The 24,973-nt window shown below is 39.0% G+C and overlaps 1 protein-coding gene across 4 annotated transcripts in view; it reads left to right on the top strand.

Annotated features, from left to right (window-relative positions):
- Nucleotides 1–24,676, top strand: part of LOC139187320 (tripartite motif-containing protein 5-like) — a 77,716-nt gene extending 53,040 nt beyond the window's left edge. Inside the window, exons 1-8 of one of the 4 annotated variants that reach the window (XM_070803778.1) lie at nucleotides 7,656–7,825; nucleotides 15,098–15,581; nucleotides 16,154–16,249; nucleotides 17,206–17,436; nucleotides 21,025–21,047; nucleotides 22,260–22,360; nucleotides 22,643–22,669; nucleotides 22,885–24,671. In XM_070803778.1, the coding sequence (XP_070659879.1) occupies nucleotides 15,159–15,581; nucleotides 16,154–16,249; nucleotides 17,206–17,436; nucleotides 21,025–21,047; nucleotides 22,260–22,360; nucleotides 22,643–22,669; nucleotides 22,885–23,528 (1,545 nt within the window). In that variant the 5' untranslated portion in view covers nucleotides 7,656–7,825; nucleotides 15,098–15,158 and the 3' untranslated portion in view covers nucleotides 23,529–24,671. Of the gene's footprint in view, nucleotides 1–7,655; nucleotides 7,826–15,097; nucleotides 15,582–16,153; nucleotides 16,250–17,205; nucleotides 17,437–21,024; nucleotides 21,048–22,259; nucleotides 22,597–22,642; nucleotides 22,670–22,884 lie in introns of those variants that run through there. The other 3 variants (XM_070803779.1, XM_070803780.1, XM_070803781.1) reach the window with 3 other exon arrangements.
- The last annotated feature ends 297 nt before the right edge of the window (nucleotides 24,677–24,973 follow it).

Here is a 24,973-nt window from a genome sequence, read left to right as displayed (position 1 = left end):
ATTTGTTGATGTGGTGTATTACATTGATTGATTTGTGGATATTGAAGAATCCTTGCATCCCTGGGATAAAGCCCACTTGGTCATGGTGTATGATCTTTTTAATGTATTGTTGGATTCTGATTGCTAGAATTTTGTTAAGGATTTTTGCATCTATGTTCATCAGTGATATTGGCCTGTAGTTTTCTTTTTTTGTGGCATCTTTGTCAGGTTTTGGTATTAGGGTGATGGTGGCCTCATAGAATGAGTTTGGAAGTTTACCTTCCTCTGCAATTTTCTGGAAGAGTTTGAGCAGGATAGGTGTTAGCTCTTCTCTAAATTTTTGGTAGAATTCAGCTGTGAAGCCGTCTGGACCTGGGCTTTTGTTTTCTGGAAGATTTTTGATTACAGTTTCAATTTCCGTGCTTGTGATGGGTCTGTTAAGATTTTCTATTTCTTCCTGGTCCAGTTTTGGAAAGTTGTACTTTTCTAAGAATTTGTCCATTTCTTCCATGTTGTCCATTTTATTGGCATATAATTGTTGATAGTAGTCTCTTATGATCCTTTGTATTTCTGTGTTGTCTGTTGTGATCTCTCCACTTTCATTTCTAATTTTATTGATTTGATTTTTCTCCCTTTGTTTCTTGATGAGTCTGGCTAATGGTTTGTCAATTTTATTTATCCTTTCAAAGAACCAGTTTTTGGCTTTGTTGATTTTTGCTATGGTCTCTTTTGTTTCTTTTGCATTTATTTCTGCCCTAATTTTTAAGATTTCTTTCCTTCTACTAACCCTGGGGTTCTTCATTTCTTCCTTTTCTAGTTGCTTTAGGTGTAGGGTTAGGTTATTTATTTGACTTTTTTCTTGTTTCTTTAGGTATGCCTGTATTGCTATGAACTTTCCCCTTAGGACTGCTTTTAAAGTGTCCCATAGGTTTTGAGTTGTTGTGTTTTCATTTTCATTAGTTTCTATGCAAATTTTGATTTCTTTTTTGATTTCTTCTGTGATTTGTTGGTTATTCAGCAGTGTGTTGTTCAGCCTCAATATGTTGGAATTTTTAATAGTTTTTCTCCTGTAATTGAGATCTAATGTTACTGCATTGTGGTCAGAAAAGATGCTTGGAATGATTTCTATTTTTTGAATTTACCAAGGCTAGATTTATGGCCCAGGATGTGATCTATCCTGGAGAAGGTTCCATGTGCGCTTGAGAAAAAGGTGAAATTCATTGTTTTGGGATGAAATGTCCTATAGATATCAATTAGGTCTAACTGGTCTATTGTATCGTTTAACGTTTGTGTTTCCTTTTTGATTTTCTGTTTAGTTGATCTATCCATAGGTGTGAGTGGGGTATTAAAGTCTCCCACTATTATTGTGTTATTGTTAATTTCTCCTTTCATACTTGTTAGCATTTGTCTTACATATTGCGGCACTCCCGTGTTGGGTGCATATATATTTATAATTGTTATATCTTCTTCTTGGATTGATCCTTTGATCATTAGGTAGTGACCATCTTTGTCTCTTTTCACAGCCTTTGTTTTAAAGTCTATTTTATCTGATATAAGTATTGCTACTCCCGCTTTCTTTTGGTCCCTATTTGCATGGAAAATCTTTTTCCAGCCCTTCACTTTCAGTCTGTATGTGTCCCCTGTTTTGAGGTGGGTCTCTTGTAGACAACATATGTAGGGGTCTTGTTTTTGTATCCATTCAGCCAGTCTTTGTCTTTTGGTTGGGGCATTCAACCCATTTACATTTAAGGTAATTACTGGTAAGTATGATCCCATTGCCATTTACTTTATTGTTTTGGGTTTGAGTTTATACACCGTTTTTGTGTTTCCTGTCTAGAGAATATCCTTTAGTATTTGTTGGAGAGCTGGTTTGGTGGTGCTGAATTCTCTCAGCTTTTGCTTGTCTGAGAAGCTTTTGATTTCTCCTTCATATTTGAATGAGATCCTTGCTGGGTACAATAATCTGGGCTGTAGGTTATTTTCTTTCATCGCTTTAAGTATGTCTTGCCATTCCCTCCTGGCTTGAAGAGTTTCTATTGAAAGATCAGCTGTTATCCTTATGGGAATTCCCTTGTGTGTTATTTGTTGTTTTTCCCTTGCTGCTTTTAATATTTGTTCTTTGTGTTTGATCTTTGTTAACTTGATTAATATGTGTCTTGGGGTGTTTTGCCTTGGGTTTATCCTGTTTGGGACTCTCTGGGTTTCTTGGACTTGGGTGATTATTTCCTTCCCCATTTTAGGGAAGTTTTCAACTATTATCTCCTCAAGTATTTTCTCATGGTCTTTCTTTTTGTCTTCTTCTTCTGGGACCACTGTGATTCGAATGTTGTAGCATTTAATATTGTCCTGGAGGTCTCTGAGATTGTCCTCATTTCTTTTAATTAGTTTTTCTTTTATCCTCTCTGATTCATTTATTTCTACCATTCTATCTTCTAATTCACTAATCCTATCTTCTGCCTCTGTTATTCTACTATTTGTTGCCTCCAGAGTGTTTTAATTTCATTTATTGCATTATTCATTTTATATTGACTCTCTTTTATTTCTTCTAGGTCCTTGTTAAACCTTTCTTGCATCTTCTCAATCTTTGTCTCCAAGCTATTTATCTGTGATTCCATTTTGATTTCAAGATTTTGGATCAATTTCACTATCATTATTCGGAATTCTTTATCAGGTAGATTCCCTATCTCTTCCTCTTTTGTTTGGTTTGGTGGGCTTTTTTCCTGTTCCTTTGTCTGCTGGGTATTCCTCTGTCTCTTCATCTTGTTTAAATTGCTGAATTTGGGGTGTCCTTTCTGTATTCTGGCAGTTTGTGGAGTTCTCTTTATTGCGGCGTTTCCTCCCTCTGTGTGGGTTTGTACAGGTGGCTTGTCAAGGTTTCTTGGTTAGGGAAGCTTGTGTCCGTGTTCTGGTGAGTGGAGCTGTATTTCTTCTCTCTGGAGTGCAATGAAATGTCCAGTAATGAGTTATGGGATGTCTATGGTTTTGGGGTGACTTTGGGCTGCGTGTATCTTGGAGCTCAGGGCTGTGTTCCTTGCTGCTGGAGAATTTGCTTGGTATGTCTTGTTTCGCCCAGAGAGGTTTACAGAGTTATATGGAGAAGAGAAGAGTGAGGAGGGAGTTAGAGGTGACCCGAATGAGATGAGGTGGAGTCAATAGAGGAGAGAGTGGGCTATTCAGTAATCTCTTCCTTATGTGCACTCCACAACTGGACCACTCAGAGTTGTTCACAGAATTATACAGAGAAGAGAAGAAGGAAGAAGGTGGCAGAGGTGGCCAGGAGGATAAATGGGGGGAATGAAAAGGAGGGAGACAGATCCAGTCAGTAATCAGTTCCCTAAGTGTTCTCCACCGTCTGGAACACACAGAAATTCACAGAGTTGGGTAGAGTAGAGAGGGGTTAGGGAGGAGACACAGGCGACCTAGTGGAGAAAAAGGAGAGTCCAAAGGGAGAGAGAGCAGTCAAGCCAGTAATCTCACTCCCTAGTGAAAAATGGGTACTAAAGATTGGGTTCTTAAACGTACAAAATTGGTAACAAATACATAGAAGCAAAAATTTAAAATCTAGAGTAGAGTTTGGAATTTCAAAAATACAATGTTAAAGAAAAGAAGACGGAAAAGAAAGAGAGAAAAAAACGAACAAACAAAAACAAACAAGGTCACAAAAATTATACAGAAAATATAGGTACAAAATTGATAACTAATACCAAAAAGCAAAAGTTAAAAATCTAGAGTAGAGTTTGGAATTTCAAAAATACAATGTTAAAAAAAGAAGAAGAAAAAGAAAGAGAGAGAAAAAAAAAAACAACAACAAACAAGAACAAACAAGGTTGCATAAATTATAAAAAAAAAAATACAGGTACAAAATTGAGGACAAATACCAAAAAGCATAAATTAAAAATCTAGAATAGAGTTTGGAATTTCAGATATACAGTGTTATTTAAAAGAAGAAGAGAAAGAAACAGAGAAAAAGAAAAAAGAAAAAAGGGTCACAGAAATTATATAAAAACAAAAACAAAAAAAAAACTATAGGTACAAAATTGATAACAAATACTAAAAAGCTAAAATTAAAAATCTAGAGTAGAGTTTGGAATTTCAAAAATACAATGTTAAAGAAAAGAAGGGAAAAGAAAAAAAAAGTCAAAAAAATTATTAAAAAAAAATATATGAAGTTTGCTTTAAAAAAAATAGGGTCTTCTTTTTTTTTTTTTTTTGCAAAGTAATTGGTTATAAAAGTGGAAATTAAAGGAATAATAGAGGACTTATTTTATTTTTTTTTTTTAATAGGCTCACTTGTTCAGTCGCACTGAGGGTAGGTAGGGAGGGATGCTGCAAACAAATAACACTGGCGTGTGCTCGCAGTGCCTCAGCTACACTGGGTCTGCCCCCAGTTCACAGCGCGTGTAGCCTCTCTGCCCACGCTGCTCAGGCTCTAGGTTGCTCCGCCGCGAAACATCCGTGGCCCGCCCTGGACTGCCTGTACTTCCCGGGTCCAAGCCGCTCAGGTTCAGGCACTCGGGTAGTCCTCAGAGGCGCAGACTCTCAGTTGGGCCTGCGTTTTGTGCCCTTCCCAGATCCGACCAGTTCAGGTGATGAGGTGTTTTGAGCATGCGATTGCTGCGACTTACCGCCTCCCCGCCGCTTGGTTATCTAGCTGTACACCGGCACACCTTCTCAGGCAGATGTTGACCGTCCAGACCCCCAAGAAGTTTTAGTTAGCAAAGAAGCCTGCTTACAGTTTTATAGATAATGTCTCTCTGGGGCTGCGATTGTCCCCTTCCGGCTCTGGCTGCCTATCACCGGAGGGGGATGGTCTGCCGCCGGCTATCTCTGTTCAGTCCTTTATTCCATGTGCGGGCCTGGCAGTGTCATATGTTACGGCTGGCTTTTCGCGTGGTAGATATCCCACAGTCTGGTTTGCTAGCCCAAATTATTTCGCTCAGATAGTGCTCGGGGTATTCAGGCCAGATTCTTGCGATGCAGCCCACGCCGCGCCTCCCTGCCCAGCCCCCGCTTGCTAATAGCGTATGCAGGCATCTGCGCTGCTTCTCCGCTGGGGGAGTTACCGTAGGGCTAGCAATGTGCGGGTTTTAATTATTTATTTTTCCTCCCTGTTATGTTGCCCTCTGTGCTTCCAAGGCTCGGCACAGATTCGGCAGGGAGAAGGTTTCCTGGTGTTTGGAAACTTCTCTCTTTTTAAGACTCCCTTCCCGGGACGGAACTCCGTCCCTCCCTCTTTTGTCCCTTTTTTGTCTTTTATATTTTTCCCTACCTCCGTTCGAAGACTTGGGTTGCTTTTCTGGGTGCCTGATGTACTCTGCCGGCATTCAGAAGTTGTTTTGTGGAATTTACTCGGCGTTTAAATGTTCTTTTGATGAATTTGTGGGGGAGAAAGTGTTCTCCCCATCCTACTCCTCCGCCATCTTGCATAAAGGGTCACAGCAATATATTTTTGGATTTATATCCAAAGGCAAAGGAATAAAAGCAGAAGTAAACAAATAGGACTGAATTAAAAGCATTCACACAGTGAAAGAAACATTTGACAAAATGAAGATATACTGAATGGGAGAAAATTTGCAACTGAGATAAATAATACTGGGTTAATATCAAAAATTTTAAACAGTTCATACAACTCAATATTAAAAAAAAAAAAAAGCACAAAATATCACTGTTTGGCTCATGTCTGGAAATTGTTGCTTATCTGTGTCATTATCTTTATTATAGTTCATCTCTGCTGAGAAAAACAGAATTTTTTCCTTACTGTATTATTCAAGGTACTTCAGAGAAACAGAATATCTATCTATCTATCTATATATCTATTTTCACATGAATATTTATTTGAAGACTTTTTAATGTAAAGAATTGGCTCACATAATTACAGACCCTGAGAAATTCCATTCCTGCCGTCTGCAAGCTGGAAGTCTATGTAGCTTAGTCCAAGTCTGAAGCTTGAGGCCACAGTACAGTCTAGTCTCAACGCAATAAAAGAGCTGCATCTCAGCTCAAGTAGGCAGGCAGGAACAGGAAGAACAAATTTTTCCTTCTTCCACATGTTTGTCCTCTCCAGATCCCTCAAAAAATTGAATGATGATGCTCACCCACCCTGGAAAAAGCAAACTACTTTACTGAGTCCACAGATCTAATTCTAATCACATCTGGAAACGACACCCACACAGACACATCTAGAAACAGTCTGACACAAAGGACCAGTTGGTGTTAACACACAAAACTAATTTTACAGCTGCATTTTATAAGATCCTAAGGATTATATGTTAAATAGTATTAGATGTCATTGTTCAACAAATAACCCTCCTACAGTTTACTCTTTCTCAAGCTATTTAGTAAAAGTATCATTTTGGCCACATAGCATCCAGCTTCTGAATGTCAGCATCAGTGAACGACCACTCTGTGATCACCTTTCTAAGTGACCACCTGAGTGATTCAGGTTTGTTGAGCCATTTCCTCTAACATGACCTAATAGGACAGACTCGCCAGATTCCCTACTTCAGCTGGTGGACACAGGCCAGTAAAGAGCAAGCCAATTCTGCTGTCTGAAGGGAGTCCTCAGTGTGGGTCTTCACTGGGGTAAAGGGGATACTTTACTCCTGCATCGGACAGCTCTTTGTTAGGAAACAAGACAAGGTGGGTGTGTGAAATTGCATTGCTTAGGAAGCCTAAGTTTTCCAAAGGACTGATTATTTTGAAGAGACTTGAGAATAGCTTCTCAGAGAAGAGCTGAGATAGGAAAAAAAAGCATTCACTGACTCACCACTCTTATGGCAGAAAGTGAAGAAGAACTAAAAAGCCTCTTGATGAAGGTGAAAGAGGAAAGTGAAAGAGGGGAGTGAAAAAGTTGGCTTAAAACTCAACATTCAGAAAATGAAGATCATGGCATCTGGTCCTATCACTTCATGGGAAATAGATGGGGAAGCAGTGGAAACAATGTCAGAGTTTATTCTTTTAGGCTCCAAAATCACTGCAGATGGTGACTGCAGCCATGAAATTAAAAGACACTTACTCCTTGGAAGGAAAGTTATGACCCACCTAGATAGCATATTGAAAAGCAGAGACATTACTTTGCCAACAAAGGTCCGTCTAGTCAAAGCTATGGTCTTTCCAGTGGTCATGTATGGATGTGCGAGTTGGACTGTGAAGATAGCTGAGTGCCGAAGAATTGATGCTTTTGAACTGTGGTGTTGGAGAAGACTCTTGAGAGTCCCTTGGACGGCAAGGAGATCCAACCAGTCCATTCTGAAGGAGATCAGCCCTGGGATTTCTTAGGAAGGAATGATGCTAAAGCTGAAACTCCAGTACTTTGGCCACCTGATGCGAAGAGTTGACTCACTGGAAAAGACTCTGATGCTGGGAAAGATTGAGGGCAGGCGGAGAAGGGGACGACAGAGGATGAGATGTCTGGATGGCATCACTGACTCGTTGCATGAGTCTGAGTGAACTCCAGGAGCTGGTGATGGACAGGAAGGCCTGGCGTGCTGTGATTCATGGGGTTGCAAAGAGTCAGACATGATTGAGCAACTGAACTGAACTGAACTGACTCACCAAATGCAGGCACAAAAAGCCTTGTTAGTTTCCAGAGGCCCTATGTGGATGCCTCTTGCTGGCCTTATAGTTCCTCTTCTGTTTTCCTGGCCAAACTCCACCCACTAGAATTTAACCTTCAGTTTCCTTCAGGCCCCTGGTGAGGCGAGTGAATCCTGAACACATATGTTGAAGACATGTGTTTACTCTTCTCCAAGGAATGACAACTTCTCCTTTCATATCTGAGGATACCTAAGCGGTTTGTGGAGGGCAGAATTTGAAAGATACACAAGAAAAATCGGAACCTCCTTAGGTGAGTTTTATTTGTTGTCTGCAAGCTGTTCTCAACGGGGAAAAGGCCCAGCTTGCAGGCTTCCTGGTTAGATTGCTGACTGAAGATCAGTCTGGGGGAGGGGAATTCTTAGGAGAAAGGTGATTGGAAGAAAAGAAAGGCTTTGTTTGTTCCTTGGAGGGACTGTTTATTTCTGTAGGCTGAATCTACCCATAGAAACTTTGTATTCTGTAAGTAGGAATCGAAAACACTGAAAACAGGCAGAATCTTTGGTCTTTCAGAGTTAGAAATTCACTTCCTTCAATAACAGGTCAAAGGCCAAAGGGTCTTCCCATCCTGATATTTTCATTACTGCTGCTGCTGCTGCTTCTGCTGCTGCTAGGTCGCTTCAGTCCTGTCCGACTCCATGCAACCCCACAGACTGCTGCCCACCAGGCTCCGCTGTCCCTGGGATTCTCCAGGCAAGGACATTGGAGTGGGTTGCCATTTCCTTCTCCAATGCATGAAGGTGAAAAGTGAAAGTGAAGTCGCTCGTCGTGTCTGACTCTTCGCGACCCCAAGGACAGCAGCCTACCAGGCTCCTCTATCCATGGGACTTTCCAGGCAAGAGTACTGGAGTGGGTTGCCATTCTATCAGTGTAGAAATACAGTATTTCTGCATGGCTGTACAGATCATTTCTCATTCCCTAGGTTTTCATATGTTCAGGAACCAGATGCTGTGACATCTGGCGGGCTCTGCAGCCTCTCATGAATTCTCTTGTCCTAACACAGGGAAATGCTGCACTTCCTTACATCCCTAACCTGTTCCTGCTTCTCCTTCAGCAGGATGTGCCACCCAGGAGCAGCTCAGCTGAGAGATTGGGCAAGGAGAGCGCTTGGGAAAAACTTCCAGAAGTGCCATCTGGAAGCCTCTAATTTCTAGTAACAGTGACATCTAACTTTAAGTTTTAAAGACTTGTTACTTGATTGTTACTAAGGATAGCAAAAGATGTTAGAGAAGTATTCTTATACCACATCATGAGACTTATGAGGGAAGTTAAGTTGGAGGAATCACGTGTTTATCTACCTTCCTCTTTCCTATAGAAGGTACAGCTGTACCCACTGTACTCAAGGCACAGAAACAGAAGTCAAATCTTTTTTCTCACCATGACCTCTACTCTGTTGATCAAATCTTATTTGGACATTATCACTTCTGCTACAAATTCCTTGTTGCCCTCTCAGCCACAGAAGATGTTAGAAACATCTTCTGAATTCACACAGTGAACCTCTGTCATGGTAATTACTACATGATTTTCAAATAGATTTGTTACTTTACTCTTTCAGGTTTTATTTTGCAAGTGTTGTAAGTAGTTTATACTATATAATAGTAGAAAACTGCCTGGCACATAAAACAAAGCACAATTTCACTTTCCAATTTAATTTACAATACTGATGGTTTCCCATCTATCATCGGGAATTTGTGGCTCTATCAGATTAAGAGAAACAGCTTTACTGCAATCAGAGAAGAAAGTTCTGCTTATAAATTTCCTGTTTGGACTTTTACATAATTATTGTAGTTTTATGTCCTTTTTTGTTGATCTGTAGTTGGTATCTCTGAGATATTGTGAGTTTGTATTCTCATGAGCTCAAATGTCAGATGACCAACCTGTAAGGTGCAATCACCTGAAGTTTTTCTCAGGCAGATGTGATTCATGTTCCCACATATGTCTTCCTGCTTGTCGGGGAGACATTGGGTCACTGTTTAGGTAGTGGTGGGTATCATTCTTCATTTGTGAGAACTAGTTTCTTCTGTGTCTGTTGTGGCGATCGCTACTTTGACATTAGCTCTTATCTCTGCAGAGAAAATAAATCTGCCACCCCATGTCTGAATGCATGTTCTGATCCTCCATTCTTGATAGGTTCTTGATGCAGCTGAGCATTGGTTGGATCTTGAAATATTGAGGTATAACTGGAGGCCCCTCACCAGATTTGGATCACAGTTTTAGTCATAGATTTGAATAATGTTGACCTCTGATTTTATTCATCAGAGAGTGATCTGGGACACTTATCTTTGCAGCCAGGGGCAAAGTGCATATTTTAAGTATCTGTAACATTAGCTGGATTATATTTCTGGTTCACTTTCAGCCTCATCTATTTTTAATGTATTTATTTATATAACCATTGGAGGCTAATTACTTTACAAGTTTGTGGTGGATTTTGCCATACACCTATATAAATCAGCCATGGGTGCACATGTGTATCCCCCATTTTGAAACCCCCTCCCACCTGCCTTCCTCCCCATCCAGAGGGCTGTTTGTCTTACATGTAGAGTCATTACTGTCTTTCTAAATTTCATATATACATATTAATATACTGTATCGGTGTTTCTCTTTCTGACTTACTTCACTGTGTATATTTGGCTCCAGTTTCCTCCACCTCATTAGAACTGACTCAAATGCATTCTTTTTAATAGCTGAGTGATATTCCATTATGTATATGTACCACAACTTCCTTATCCATTGTCTGCCAATGGAATTCTAGGTTGCCTCCACGTCCTTGCTATTGTAAACAGTGCTGCAATGAACACTGGGGTACATGTGTTTCTTTCAATTCTGGTTTCCGCAGTGTGTATGCCCAGCAGTGGGATTGCTGGGTCGTATGGCAGTTCTATTTCCAGTTTTTTAAGGAATCTCCACACTGTTCTCCATAGTGAGTACACTAGTTTGCATTCCCACCAACTGTGTAAGACGGTTCCCTTTTCTCCACACCCTCTCCAGCATTTATGGTTTGTAGACTTTTTGACTCAGCCTCATCTTTATCAGGATCCTTCATGTAGGATGAACATGGCACAGCTGGAGAGTTTCAGTAAGTCTCAGTTTAACTCTGTGCAGCCTTTGTAGCTTTCATTCCCTTGTTCAGGGCGAACAGAGACTTATTAGCCATCTCACACTGGAGATCTTTTTTTTTGTCATCAAACTATGGCAACCATTAAGACAGGAATATCATTTGAGAGCTTCCGTTTCTTATTGGTTGCTTCATTGTCCCCTTTGCCTGGAACCTCTGATAGACCTTCTGAGTTTAGACTATGGCCACAGGGTCATAGTGAGTCCAGGTTGAGGAATGAGCATCACTGGGCTACCACTCTGTGATACCTCCACCGACTGACCACAAGCGGTGGTTTCCAATCGGAATCACCAATCCTACCCATACAACCTCATATGATATAAATTGCCAGGTTGGCTAAGCTTAGCTGGGAGTTACAGCACAGGGGACATAGCATTGGGCACAGCTGCTTTAGTTGAGCTCTCAGAGATGTTCCTTACAGGAGGGACATTATCCCTGTCATCTCAGCTTTGTAAGGAACCATACTAGATGGATGTGTGTGAATCCACCTCAGGTGAGATAAGCCTAGTTCTGTAAAGATCTGAACTGTTTGTAAATGACCATGAGCACAACTTCTAGGGACCTAAAACAGATATATTTGACAGAAGACTCACAATTCCCTTGTGAAAAATGAGATGTATGTTCATCAATCATCATGTAAATTCCATGCAAAGTCTTTCTAGCCCAAATGCACTTCATACATCAGGCTAGTCTTGCTGTCAGCTATGTGGTCATGAAAGGCTGCTGACTTTTCACTTTGTTGGAATTGAATAGGTTTCCCAGAGACACGAAACACATGCAATAAAAACAGCAACAACAACAACAACAACAACAAAAACCTTAGGAAAAAAAAAGGGCAATAAGATCTTTATAGGAGGAAAATGTCCAGGACTGATATTAACGCTTTTTCCCACATATCTAATTCAACTCCCAGTTCTGTCCTTTACCTCCTCTCATCTCTCACTCTCATGGACTGCCCAGAATTTCCTTCATCATCTTGTCCCTCAAGCTATCACCATCTCTCCCCTGAGCAGCTGTGCCTACATCCTGCCTGATCTTCCGAATTCCACAATGGGCCCATCAACATCTCACAACCCAAGGCACAGCTTGTCATGCCCTTACTCTTCTCTGATGGGAAAACATTGATCGCTTCTCCTGACTCTCAGAAATTGGTCCCCAAATATTACATCATTTGGGAAGTGTCATATTTAATGTCACTGCAGCCTCTTGGAATACAAGACTAGCAGTCTTCTGTATATAGCCACACTGGCGTTTTAAAACTCATACAAGATGATACATCTTCCACAAACAGATCATTCCTTCACCTAATACACACTTTTTCTCTTTCTCGTTTAATGTCTCCTTCATCTTCTTCAGTTTTCAGTTCAGTCCTTATGTTTTTAAGTTGGAAGTTTTGGATAATTCCATATTTCGCCCAGTCTTTGATTTCGGAACAACACATATGTCTCCCTAGTAATGTTTTCTCTATCTCTTTATATATATATACAAGTGTTAGCTACTCAGTTGTGTCTGACTCTTTGCATCCCCATGGACTGTAACCTGCCTAGCTTCTCTGTCCACGGAATTCTTCAGGCAAGGATACTGGTGTGGGTTGCCATTCTCTTCTCCAGGCGATCTTCCTGGCCCAGGGATTGAAACTGGGTCTACTGCACTGAGCATGGATTCTTAACCATCTGAGATACTAGGGAAGCCTTGTATATGTGTGTGTGTGTGTGTGTGTATATATATATATATATATAACTGAATTTTAATTTGCTATTACTTTTTAAGTGAATAGTAAGCCCAATCATTTTATTTAAACCCTATGTTTCCACTTTCTATGTATGGATATAAGTCCAATTGACAATACACAATTTTTTAGTGACAATAATTAGTTGAATGATCTTTCTTAATATATTGAGAATATTTTTCTCCAAAGCAACATTAATTTCATCTGTGTTTCTATTTTCTTATGTATCTGACTCATCTGATCCTATGAATCTATTTGCACCATCTCACTCCTCGCCATCCTCATACTTTCATGTTATTAATCTCCTATCAATGTCACTGGTTGGCATATTTCTAGACCAAAATGAAATCAATATTTACACACTTGAGACTACCCAGGACCTCTTAGCTGGTCTAGGGCTCCTTACTTCTACACCCTCATTGCCTTGTATTAACTGGCTCCATGAAGTCACCTCTGATTTGTCTTTGACTAACTCAGTGGATTAGGAGGCCTCTCAAGGAGGACTCTGAATTCCCATTCTGTATATTGATGATATATGATTTTTGTAGGTCACTATCTTTATATTCACATCTGATAAAGAATTTTTTTTACTATATACACAAACCTATTTTCATATATTATGGCATGATAATAAGGGAAATCATTGTAAATATTCAACAAATGGTGGTAAGAGCTACACTATAATTAGTCATCAGAAGGGTCTATGTGATAAAAGAACATGTAAAGAGAGTGTACTGAAGTATGAGAAAGTCATACTCCAGTCAGAATGGCGATCATTTAAAAGGCTACCAATAATAAATGCTGGAGAGGGTGTAGAGGAAAAGGAATCCTTCTAGACTCTTGGTGGGAGTATAAATTTTTGCAGTCACCATGGAAAAAATTACAGAGGCTTTTAAAAACAAATAAAATAGAGTTACTGTATAACCCTATAATCCCACTCCTAGACATATATCCAGATTCAATTCTAATTCATAAAGATGCATGCACCACCCCAGTACTCATTGCAGCACTATTTACAGTAACCAAGACATGGAAGCAACCTAAAGGTCCATCAACAGATAATTAAAGAATACATACAATGGAATAGTAATCATAAAAAAGATGAAATAATGTCATTTGCAGCAACATGGATGGACCTAGAGATTATTATATCCAGTGAAGTAAGACAGAAAGAGAAATATTGTGATATCACCTATATTTGGAATCTAAAAAAAAAAAATTGATACAAATAAACTTATTTACAAAACAAAAATAAACTCAGACATAGAAAACAAACATATGGTTACCAAAGGGGATGGGTAAGGGAAACAAATTAGGAGTTTGGAATTAACATATACAATCTACTATACTTAAAATGGGTAAACAAGGGTTTCCTATATAGCACAGGTAACTATCCTCAATGTTTTATAATAAACTTTAATGGGAAAAGGATATGAGAAAGAATATATATACATGTATGTGTGTGTGTGTGTATACATATGCATGCCTGCCCAGTCTCAGTTGTATCCGATTCTTTCAGACTCCATGAACTATCCTGTCAGACTCCTTTGACCATGGGATTCTCTAGGCAAGAAAGCTGGAGTGGGCTGCCACTTCCTACCCCAGAAATGTTCCTGACCCAGAGATCAAACCCATATCTCCTGCATTGGCAGGCAGATTCTTTACCACTGTGCTACCTGGAAAGCCCCCCCACCCACACCCCACGCACACACAAACACACACGTGCATGTGTGTGCATGCTTAGTCACTTCAGTTGTGTCCGACTCTTTGAGATCCTATGGACTATAGCCCTCCAACTTTCTTGTCCATGGTATTCTCCAGACAAGAATAATGGCATGGGTTGCCATGACCTCCTCCAGGGAACCTTCCCAACCCAAGAATTGAACCAGGGTCTTCTGCATTTCAGGTGGATTCTTTACCACCTGAACTTCCAGGGAAGCCTATATATATATATATATATATATATATACACATATAAGCTTCTGGGTTCAGTCCTTGGTTTGGGAAGATCCTCTGGAGGAGGGCATGGCAACCCACTCCAGTATTCTTGCTTGGAGAATCTCCATGGAGAGAGGAGCCTAGCACGCTACAGTCCATGTGGTTGCAGAGTCAGACACAAGTGAGGAACTAAGCACAGCACAGCACAGATTATATATATATATATATATATATATATATATGATATATATAATTCACTGTTCACTTAATACTAACACTACATTCTAAATCAACTATACTTCAATTAAAAAAAAAAGAGTGAGTAATACTGATACACTATGAGGAGAGAAGAACAGGTATAAAGGCCCAAATACTTAAGTGGTTTAGGGCTTTTTACATTGAGGATGTGCTTTTAGCATGGAGGAGGAAAAGCAGGATAGATGTTGGGTCACTCACAGATCTTAGTAAGAAAAGCTCACTAGTTTTTGTTTTGTTAAAGAAAAATAACTATGCATAGATAAGGATAGATGAAATTTGTCATGTGACATGAACTGGAAATAAAATGTTTAGAATTATTATAAAAAATAATTTTACCAGGTCAATAAGCTCTTTTTTTATGTCTCCACCTTTTATTTTTTACCCTTCAACATTTTGTTCTCGGGTCATCCTTGATTTCTAGATAACTAGTGTCATTTTACTTCTACTTTTCTTACTCTTCACTTTTAACCTTTCCAATCATTCAGGGATCTGTGAGCGAGAGAACTGGCAGAAGTCAAGACAATAAGGAGCAGGTGAGCAGCTGCCATGGCTTCAGGAATCCTGATGAACATACAGGAGGAGGTGACCTGCCCCATTTGCCTGGAGCTTCTGACAGAACCCCTGAGCCTTGACTGTGGCCACACCTTCTGTCAAGCCTGTATCACTGCAAACAACAAGGAATCCATAGTTGGCCAAGAGGGGAAGAGAAGCTGCCCTGTGTGCAGAGTTAGCTTTGAGCCTGGGAACCTGCGGCCTAACAGGCATCTGGCCAATATAGTGCAGAGGCTCCGAGAGGTTAAGGTGAGCCCAGAGGTGGAGCAAGAGAGAAATCTCTGTGCTCACCATGGAGAGAAACTCCAGCTCTTCTGTGAGCAGGATGGGAAGGTCATTTGTTGGCTTTGTGAGCGATCTCAGGAGCACCGAGGTCACAACACATTCCTCATGGAGGACATTGCACCAGAGTACCAGGTAAGAGACCAGAATGGAGGAAAAAAACAGAGCAGGAAATGGTACTTGAGGGAAATCTCTACTTTGCATTGGACTTTAATTACCTGGCTACCAGGGACTTGAGGCCTGTGATCTCTTTTCTTCATATACCTACCTTCTCACATGTGAAGAAAATTTCTGTGCATTCCACCCAAGTATAAGCAAACAAATGGACTCTTAGGCAGAAGTAGACATTCATGTTCCTTGTGCTAGTGCCTGCACATCGGGGGCCATGAGAAATTCTCATTACCCTTTTGAACATGATAGGTAACTAGGACACTGGGTGGGTTGAGCTGTAAGTTTTTCTTTCTTACAGAATCAAGTTTCTTCCAGACCAAAGAGAACCAGTCTTCTCTTGGAGAAGGGGCGGTGACTCCTATATCTTGAGTCTCAAAGAACACAGTGAACATCAAGGTCTTCTTGTAGGTCACAGATTCTAGTCACTTTCACATTTTTTGTAAAGTCTATTCTCTTTGAAAATCAGCCTTATTTATCCACTATAGTGATGCTGAGAAAGCCCATATCTTGACACTGGTGTGATTCTTTTCTCACAGAAAAAGCTCCAATCATGTCTGCAGAGGCTGAAGGGGAAAAAACAGGAAGCTGAGGAGTTGGAAATTAAAGTCAGAGAAGAGATGTCTACTTGGAAGGTATGAGGAGAGACTTCCTGAGAAAGTTAGACAGGTATCTATGCAGGACCTTGGGTTGGTCACAAGGAGCTGCCTTTTTCTTTGTACCATGACAGTTAAGTCATTTGGCTCATCCTTTTCTTCAGTCTTCCCATAATCGGTGTGGTATTAAAAAGTGACCATATCACAAATAAACATAAATACTGGAGAGGGAGTATTTATAGAGAGGGCCTCTCTGATGAGGATGGCTAGGGAATTTTTTATTCCATTCTTATCAAGTTTATTAGTCTTCTCAGGGAGATATCTGACAATGGCTCATGGTTCTGTCTTCAGTGTTCAACTTTTTGGGAGAGGGTGGTGGGAGGGGGTCAGGAGTAATGGAGGGAGGCATGAGCATCCTGGACAGATGTGTGAAGGCTACCCACACCCAGAGATCCCATTTGGCTCTGAGTTGTCCTCAACAGTGCAGACTTGGGACCATTATTTTGAAATATGGTGTAGAGAAAAAATATATATACAAAGTCAGCTACCCCCAGTATTGCTTTCCTCCTTCTATTTCACTCTCTTGTGGGCTTCCCTGATAGTTCAATTGGTGAAGAATCTGCCAGCAATGCAGGAGACCCCAGTTCAATTCCTGGGTTGGGAAGGTCCCCTGCAGAAGGGATAGGCTACCCACTCCAGTGTTCTTGGGTTTCCCTTATAGCTCAGCTGGTAAAGAATCCACCTGTAATGCGGGAGACCTGGGTTCAATCCCTAGGTTGGGAAGATCCCCTGGAGAAAGAAAAGGCTACCACTTCAGTATTCTGGCCTAGAGAATTCCATGGACTGTTTAGTCCATGGGGTTGCAAAGAGTCAGACATGACTGAGAGACTTTCACTCCTGGTGGGAACTTCCCAAGCAGAATAGTTATTTTTCTGGCTCCCAGTCCCAGGCCAGTGGTCCCAGTACTTCTCTCTGTCTTTTTCCTATTCCTGAAGATTGAAATACAAAATGAGATACAAAATGTCCAGGGAAAGTTTACACAACTAAGACAATTCCTGGACAGTGAGGAGATGAAGGAACTGAGAAAGCTGAAGGATGAGTTGGGAGTTATTCTCAAAGAGCTGACAGAATCTGAGAATGATCTGGTCCAAGAGAAGCTGTTGGTGAGCAATCTCATCTCAGATGTGGAGCGCCATTTGCAGGGATCAACAATGGAGCTGCTGCAGGTAAGACTTGGAAAGGAACCCCAGCATCTGAGGCATGAGCGAAATATGTTCCTGTGATCCTTCTGATGCCCTCGCGGAGGTTGCTTTGACCCTGCAATATACCTTCTCTGCATCTATTTCAGAGGTTCTAAGAATAACTGAATTATTTAATATAGGAACAACAAGGGAAAGTTCTATTTTTATTGTTATCAAGCTCATTGCAAACATTTCACCATCTAGAGAAGATTTATTGTGCTCAGTGATTTTCCATAAGCCCCTGTTTTCTGTGGGCCAGTGCTAAACATTTATCAAGTACCTTTTCATGATTCAGATTATCACAGACAAATTCACTTCAGATTCCAAGAAGTTTTTTTTTTCCTCAATGTGTTGAGATTCTCTACCTTTTTTCTGTTTTTGAAGACAGTTTATGAAGAACTGTTACTTATCTTTAAATACTCCATATAATTTACCAGCATCGCCATTTCACTCTGGGTTTTTCTTATTGGAAAAGTTTAAAATATACATATTTTTTTCTGTCTTTTTACTTGTATTAAGATTATTTAGATTTTTGCAATCCGTTAGTCCTTTATTGTATATTTTTGTAGGAATTTGTCTGTCCTAAGTTGTCTGGTTTCTAAACATAAAATTAGTTATAGTACTCAGAGCGAAGTCCCTTTTTGTATTCTAGATTTTGCTCTTTCATTTTTTTCCCTATTCCTTTTAGTTATTTTTGTCAATTATATTAATTTTTTTCAAAAGCATTGTTTCATTGATCTTGTTTATTGTGTCAATTTTCTTATGCATTTATTTCTGCTCTCACATTTATTGTTTTCTTTGTGTGTTTGTACACTTTTGCGTGTGCATGTGTAATGTGCATGTGTGTGCACTGTTTTTTAATATCTTTCTTAGTAGATCACTCATTTGAGAGCATCTTAATAATATAAGCAGCAGTGTCTTAGTTTTTTTCCATTCATTTTGATTTAGTGTTTGTTTTTATTCAGATAAACTTATTTTCCTATTTCCTATGCAATTTCTTATTGTTAAAAAGTAGATATTTGAAGGTGTGTTGTTAATTACTAATCCTTGGTGATTTTTGAATTTTACTTCTGCTGTAGATTTCAAATTTAATTCAATTGTAATCAGAGAATATATATTTTATTCCTTTAAACTTTTAAATTCACTGATAATTGTTTATGGCCCCAGATATTGTATGTCCAGAAAAATTTATATATGAAAAGATTGTATATTCTCCATTCATTGGGTGAAATGGTCTACAGATGTCAGGTCATGTTTGTAGTTTGTATTGTCCATATATTCTATAACTGGGTGGTTTCCATATAAGTTGTTCTCTCATTATTGAGAGTGATTTGAAATCTACAATTGCTGTTGTTAAATTCTGCATTTTTCCTTTAATTTTGCTTGGTGAATTTTAAAGCTCTATTGTTAGGTGTATGCACATGTATAATTGGTTTATCTTTTTGATGTACTAAACCTTTTATCATTATAAAATTATCCTCTCATTCGTTCATAATTTTTGTTTTAAAGTCAATTTTTTTCTAATAATAATATAAAAACTTGAAATCATTAGAGCTTGCATGATCTATAGTTTTTCTCTTTTTACTTTTGCCTATTTGTATCTTTAAATCTAAAATACATCTCTTATAAGTGACAATCACTAATTCTTCCTTGTTATCTCATGCAACAATATCTAACTTTTTAATTGGGGTATTAAGATGATAGCTTTAATACAAGTACTGATATAGCTATATTTAAACTTTACTATTTGCTTTCTATTTGGTTACTGTAGTTTTCATTCTTCTCTTTCTTCTTAACTAGCTTCTTCTGTGTTAAAGAAATATTCCTGGTATAAAATTTTAAGCTTTCCTATTTTCTAACCATATTTAAAAAAATTATTCCCCCCTGTGGTTGCTCTAGTGATTACAGTGTTTCCTATCCTCCCATGATCTTCTTCACACTAAAACTAACTTATTTTCAGTAAATATAGATTCTTCCTGTAACATTGCTTCATTTCTTTCCAGCAACAACACAATGATGATTTTACTATGGACACCTGATTCTGTGTAAACTAATCACTGCAGGCTTCTGAACTTTTGCTTACACTGGAAGGGAAAGTTCTCTTCTGGAGTTTATATCAGAAGATTCATCTTCTCTTTAAACTGAGAATAAAGTCAGTAGAGGTGGAATGAATAGAATTGGCAAAAGACACAAGCCAGCTTCTGATGACAAGTTTTGGGCTTAAGAATTAGACTTTGAATAAATTTGCAATTGACCCCCCACCATCATCATTTATTTTTTCTCTACTTATTCTAATTTCACTTAATTTTTGTGATACACACAAAAGAGCTTTAACACAGAGAATTTTTATCAAAAACCACTGGTTGCTCTTGTTTTTGTTGACATGGAGGAAATAAAGCTTCATGAAAAAGAGATCAGATAAAATGGTGCATATCTATACTAACTAATAAACTAATAATCTATGTGATGATTAAGAAGATTACATGGCTAAAAACTGTTAAGCCATGGACTAAGCAGACTCAGTATAGACTACAGTACAGATAAATGCTCTAGTTTTTGGACAGTGACTGAATGCATATTGGTAACATGATAAAAATGGGGTACAAGAGAGGAGACAATCTGGTTGATGAATAGTAAGTTACATATTAGACATCCTAAGTTACTGATTCCTGTGGCTTATGTTTAACCGAATATATTAACAAGCATTTAAGAGACAAAGCTGAGTAAAACTAAGGCATTAGAAATCAACTGTACTTGTGTGTATGCTGGATTTAAGAGAGTATGAGATCACTTATAGTGTATAAAATGAGATGAGAGAGACCAAAGAACCACCTACAGTAATATATTTGTTTGCTTGTACTCTCAACAAGTGCAGTATAAATAGCTTGAGGAATTTTAGGATTCTGAATTCATCTTTGCTGCTGCTGCTAAGTCACTTCAGTCGTGTCCAACTCTGTGCGACCCCATAGACGGCAGCCCAGGAGGCTCCCCCATCCCTGGGATTCTCCAGGCAAGAAAACTGGAGTGGGTTGCCATTTCCTTTTCCAATGCATGAAAGTGAAAAGTGAAAGTGAAGTCGCTCAGTTGTGTCCGACTCTTCTCGACCCCATGGACTGCAGCCCATCAGGCTCCTCCATCCATGGGATTTTTCCAGGCAAGAGTACTGCAGTGGGGTGCCATCGCCTTCTCCGAAGCCTGGTTTAATGCTTGGCAAATAATAATACATCACTGTGCACTTTTGTTGAATAAAGGGAAGAACTGTGAATTATTCACATCATCTCATGGGTCACCAAACTTATAAGCTTTTTGTTTTTCCCATAAATATGTCTCATCTCCAGATACTAGAAGTCTCCTTCATGCTTCTACAAGGGTCAAAGCCTTTTACCTTTTGGGAAATCTGACAACATCGCGTGTGTCTTCTGGAATGACTGGCTTCACTCTTGTCTTTACTTTTTGGCTCTCACATTGAGACCATTTTTATTCCCACAATCGATGGCTGATGGGGATGTGAATAAGCTTGGGAAGTGGGGTGACTTATTACTTTTTGACGCATGTTTTCTCTTTTCTCACTAGGATGCGAATGTTATCATAAAAAGGTATGTGTGGGAAACCAGAGATAGTCCATTTATGCTGTGAAAATAAAATAAATCCCTTACAGTTATCTGATAGCCAATTAGGATAAAACAATGCTCAAGGCAGAAAAATGGAGGATAGTCTTATTTTAAATTTCTATTCATACATCAGGGCTAGATTGTTTTATTAACATTGATAATGGACTGGATTCTATATTAAAGAATATTGATTGTGGGAAGTTGCAGAGTTTGGGTCAGTACCAGTATTAAGAATAAGGCATTACAGTATCAGATCCCCACAACTTCATAAAATTAATTCACACTGTGTGTCAATATGCAACTCATGTTCCCATATTTAGTAGGTGCTTGACTTGTCATATGAAGGTTAAGTCTTCTTTTCCTGCCAAACACCTAGAATTAGAGACAACTGCTTTATATTTTAGTTTCTGCTCCCAGAAGAGACAAAGTTGTTGTATGTTTTTCGGCTTAGGTTTCCAAAAACAGATTTGAATCTCAAGGGATATTTTGGCACTGGAGCAAACTATTGATCAATCTTAGTCACATACTCTGAAACCAGAACAGAAAGGTAACATCATTGTGTCTGCATTTGCACACCTACATGGCAGCATCAAGATCTTTGCAAACACATGAAAGTCAGACTACTTTATTATTCATAATGTCTTCTTTTCCAAGGGTTTGTAATTATTCCTAGTGATTATGAAATCTCAGGGTATTCTGAGAGCCTCTCTATTGGACAGCAGTCTTTGAAGATCTTGGGACTTTAGAGATTGTTCTCATACCTGGTATGTCTCAAATACCCAGGAGCCAGATTCTGCAACCTCACTTTCTGACTCCTTCCTGGAAACACATATCTGTGCAGGGAATGTTCCACAAACTATTTTTTTAGATACCAAAGTTTTGTTTTGTTAAATCCATTGCTTCATATCATTTCATATGATCCCTAGGAGGTGGAGTGTGGTGGGTTAATGATTTCATTGTAGAAGGAAGAAACTCCCCTTCTGACATTTTAAGACCATCCAGGTCACACAGAGGGTACCTAGGAAGGGAGATATGAAAACGTTGTTTCTTGCTCCAACATCAGGCATCCACTCTCTTCTTTCCCAAGGTCTCCAGGAAAGACAATTCAAGCCCATAAACAGGGTGAACATATAGCAAGCCAGTGGTTTAGAGGGGAAAAAAAATCACATTTGTGAGCATCAAATTTGTCTTCCCTAGGAGTGAAACCTTGACTCTGAAGAAGCCAAAATCTTTCCCCAAGGAACAGAGGAGAGTGTTTCGAGCTCCTGATCTGAAAGGGATACTGCGTGTGATTAATGGTGAGGAATGCTACCCAAGTGGGTGTAGGAGGGCCTCTTTGATAGAGGGAAAATGGGTAGGAGGCTCCAATTTCTATGTGTGGAAGGAGACAGCAAAGCCCAGACACTATGTGCTAATGATGTGGTCATATTTATGGGGGATGACCAGAGGCTTGGTTCATCCTGTCTTTCGCCAGTTCACTACCTCATCATGGCCATTCCCCTCATCTGGAAGAAAATAGATTTCAGGGCTGACTCTATTGCTTATATTTAATATTGTGGATTTTTTTTTTCTCATTTCAGAGCTGACAGATGTGCAACGCTACTGGGGTAAGGAGACATCACAGTATAATCAAGCCACCTTGTTGTCATCATTTTTTAGAATTTTTCATTTTCTAGTAGGTCTCATGTTTTAAGATCCATGTTTTCCCTCCCAACACACACAAACATATTACTTTTCCAGTCAAGTCATTCTAAAGATCCCTTTCAAAATGTCACAAGAAAACTACATCATTACCCTAACCCAAGCCTATATTTTTCAACAGTTCAGGTGACCCTGAATTCTCCCAAGAGTGCAGATGTTGTCATTTCTCCGGATCAGAGACAAGTGAGACATGCATTCAGTTACCAATGCTCTAATGCGTATTGGAATGATAATTTTGAAGATTTTGGTGTCCTGGGCTCCCCAGTTATCACATCAGGGAGACATTACTGGGAGGTAGACGTGTCAAAAAAACATGCCTGGATCCTGGGGGTTTGTGGTGAAAAATGTGAAAATATCATGACAGTACCATCAAAACTTGGAAATTGTGGAAATGGAAATTATCCAAATGCTTTTTCAGTATATCAACCTAAAAATAGAAATTGTGGAAATTCTCAAAATGTTTATTCAAGATATCAACCTAAAAATGGCTATTGGGTCATAGGGTTAAAACGTGGTTCTGTATATAATGCCTTTGAGTCCTCCTTCTCAGGTCCTGTGATTTTACCCCTCTCCCTGAGTGTTTCTCCCCAGCGTGTTGGGGTTTTCCTAGACTATGAGGCTCGCACTGTCTTATTTCTCAATGTCACCAACCATGGGTTTCCCATTTATACATTCTCTTCATGTTCCTTTCCTCAGAACATAGTTCCATATTTCAATCCTATGAACTGTGGTGCCCCCATGACTCTGTGCTCACCAAGCTGTTGAGTCTTCTTACATAACTCACTCCTCTATAGTGCCTCTTACTGTAGGTGCGTCTGACACACCTGTGCTAATCTGCAACTTTCTTACCCTTTTTCCTTGCTGCCTATCTTTTTTTTCCATTTGAACATCCTTCATTCATTAGGAGGGTGAACAATTTTCCTTGTGTCATATTTTCTCCAATATCATGTATGTGTTAGAAAATCTTAATTAATTTTCCATACTCCATGGTAAAATGATGGATCCCCCATAAAGAAAGAGCAGTATTGATGTAACACCTTTGCCAAATTTTACAATCTCATTTACTCTGCCACTGACTGAGAAAATGAAAGAAAGCTTTTCAAAAACATTTGTATATTAGACCTAGTATAGGAGTCCTTCACTAAAGAGTGAGTGCTGAGCTGTGTCTCAGTTTATCCATGATGCTCATGTTCATTAAGAAATTGAGGAAAAAATATCATACATGATATGTACTAAGAATGAAAATTTTGTGTTCAGAGTGTCTAAGTTCAAGCCCTGTCTCTACATATTAGAAGTGTAAACTTAAATAGCATATTTAAGTGATACATTTATTTTCTTAAAATAATCCTGTTATAAAATTGTACCATACACAAGATCATTGTGAAAAAATAAATGCAACTCAGTGTGAAGCATATAACTGTCTCAATAATAAATATTTTATCTATTAATTACTTAACAAAGAACCTATGTCAGTGTCTCATTAAACAGATTTGTTCCTTCAGGAATACTATGGTTCTTTTCACTGAAGTCTCATTTTTCAGATCCTAGATTCCTTTGTGCTGCATCAAGACTACTCTAGCTCTTCCTGCCATAGAAAAGTGTGTGTGTGATCACAGAATTTTATTATAATTCTTATGTTTCTACATAATAGCTCTTATCAAGTAAACTAAACTCTATGGAGTTCAGTTTCTCATTTAAAAAATCACCTGATTAATATTGTGAAAATTAAACAATACAACATTTGCAATAACTTCTGTAATTTCAAGCCCATAAAGGGAAGCCCAGTATAAATGTCTATTCCTTTTTGTTTCCTTCTCACTGTGATTGAAATAAATCAATTTCAGAATGCATGTTACTTTATTTTCCACATTATTTCTTTGTTTTAAGAAACAGAATAAATTGATTGAAGAATTGCAATTTTTTCTCAATCTTATCTAATTGCTAAATAAATGTTTTTGGATAGCCACATTATCTCACATTTTAAACATTTTCTGTATTAATGTTATTTCACTGAAGTTGAATTTTACTTTGTGGTCTGTTTGAAAGTGCAAGTTGCTCAGTTATATGTAACTCTTTGCGACCCCATGGACTATAGCCTGCCAGGCTCCTCTGACCATGGAATGAATACTGGAGTGGGTAGCCATGCCCTTCTCCAGGGGATCTTCTTGACTCAGGGATCAAACCCAGGTCTCCTGCATTGTAGGCTGATT

The sequence above is a fragment of the Bos indicus genome, chromosome 15, assembly GCF_029378745.1.
Source record: "Bos indicus isolate NIAB-ARS_2022 breed Sahiwal x Tharparkar chromosome 15, NIAB-ARS_B.indTharparkar_mat_pri_1.0, whole genome shotgun sequence".
NCBI classification, from domain to species: domain Eukaryota; kingdom Metazoa; phylum Chordata; class Mammalia; order Artiodactyla; family Bovidae; genus Bos; species Bos indicus.
Note: the sequence above shows the minus strand (reverse complement) of the source record. Positions and strands in the feature narration are given on the sequence as shown.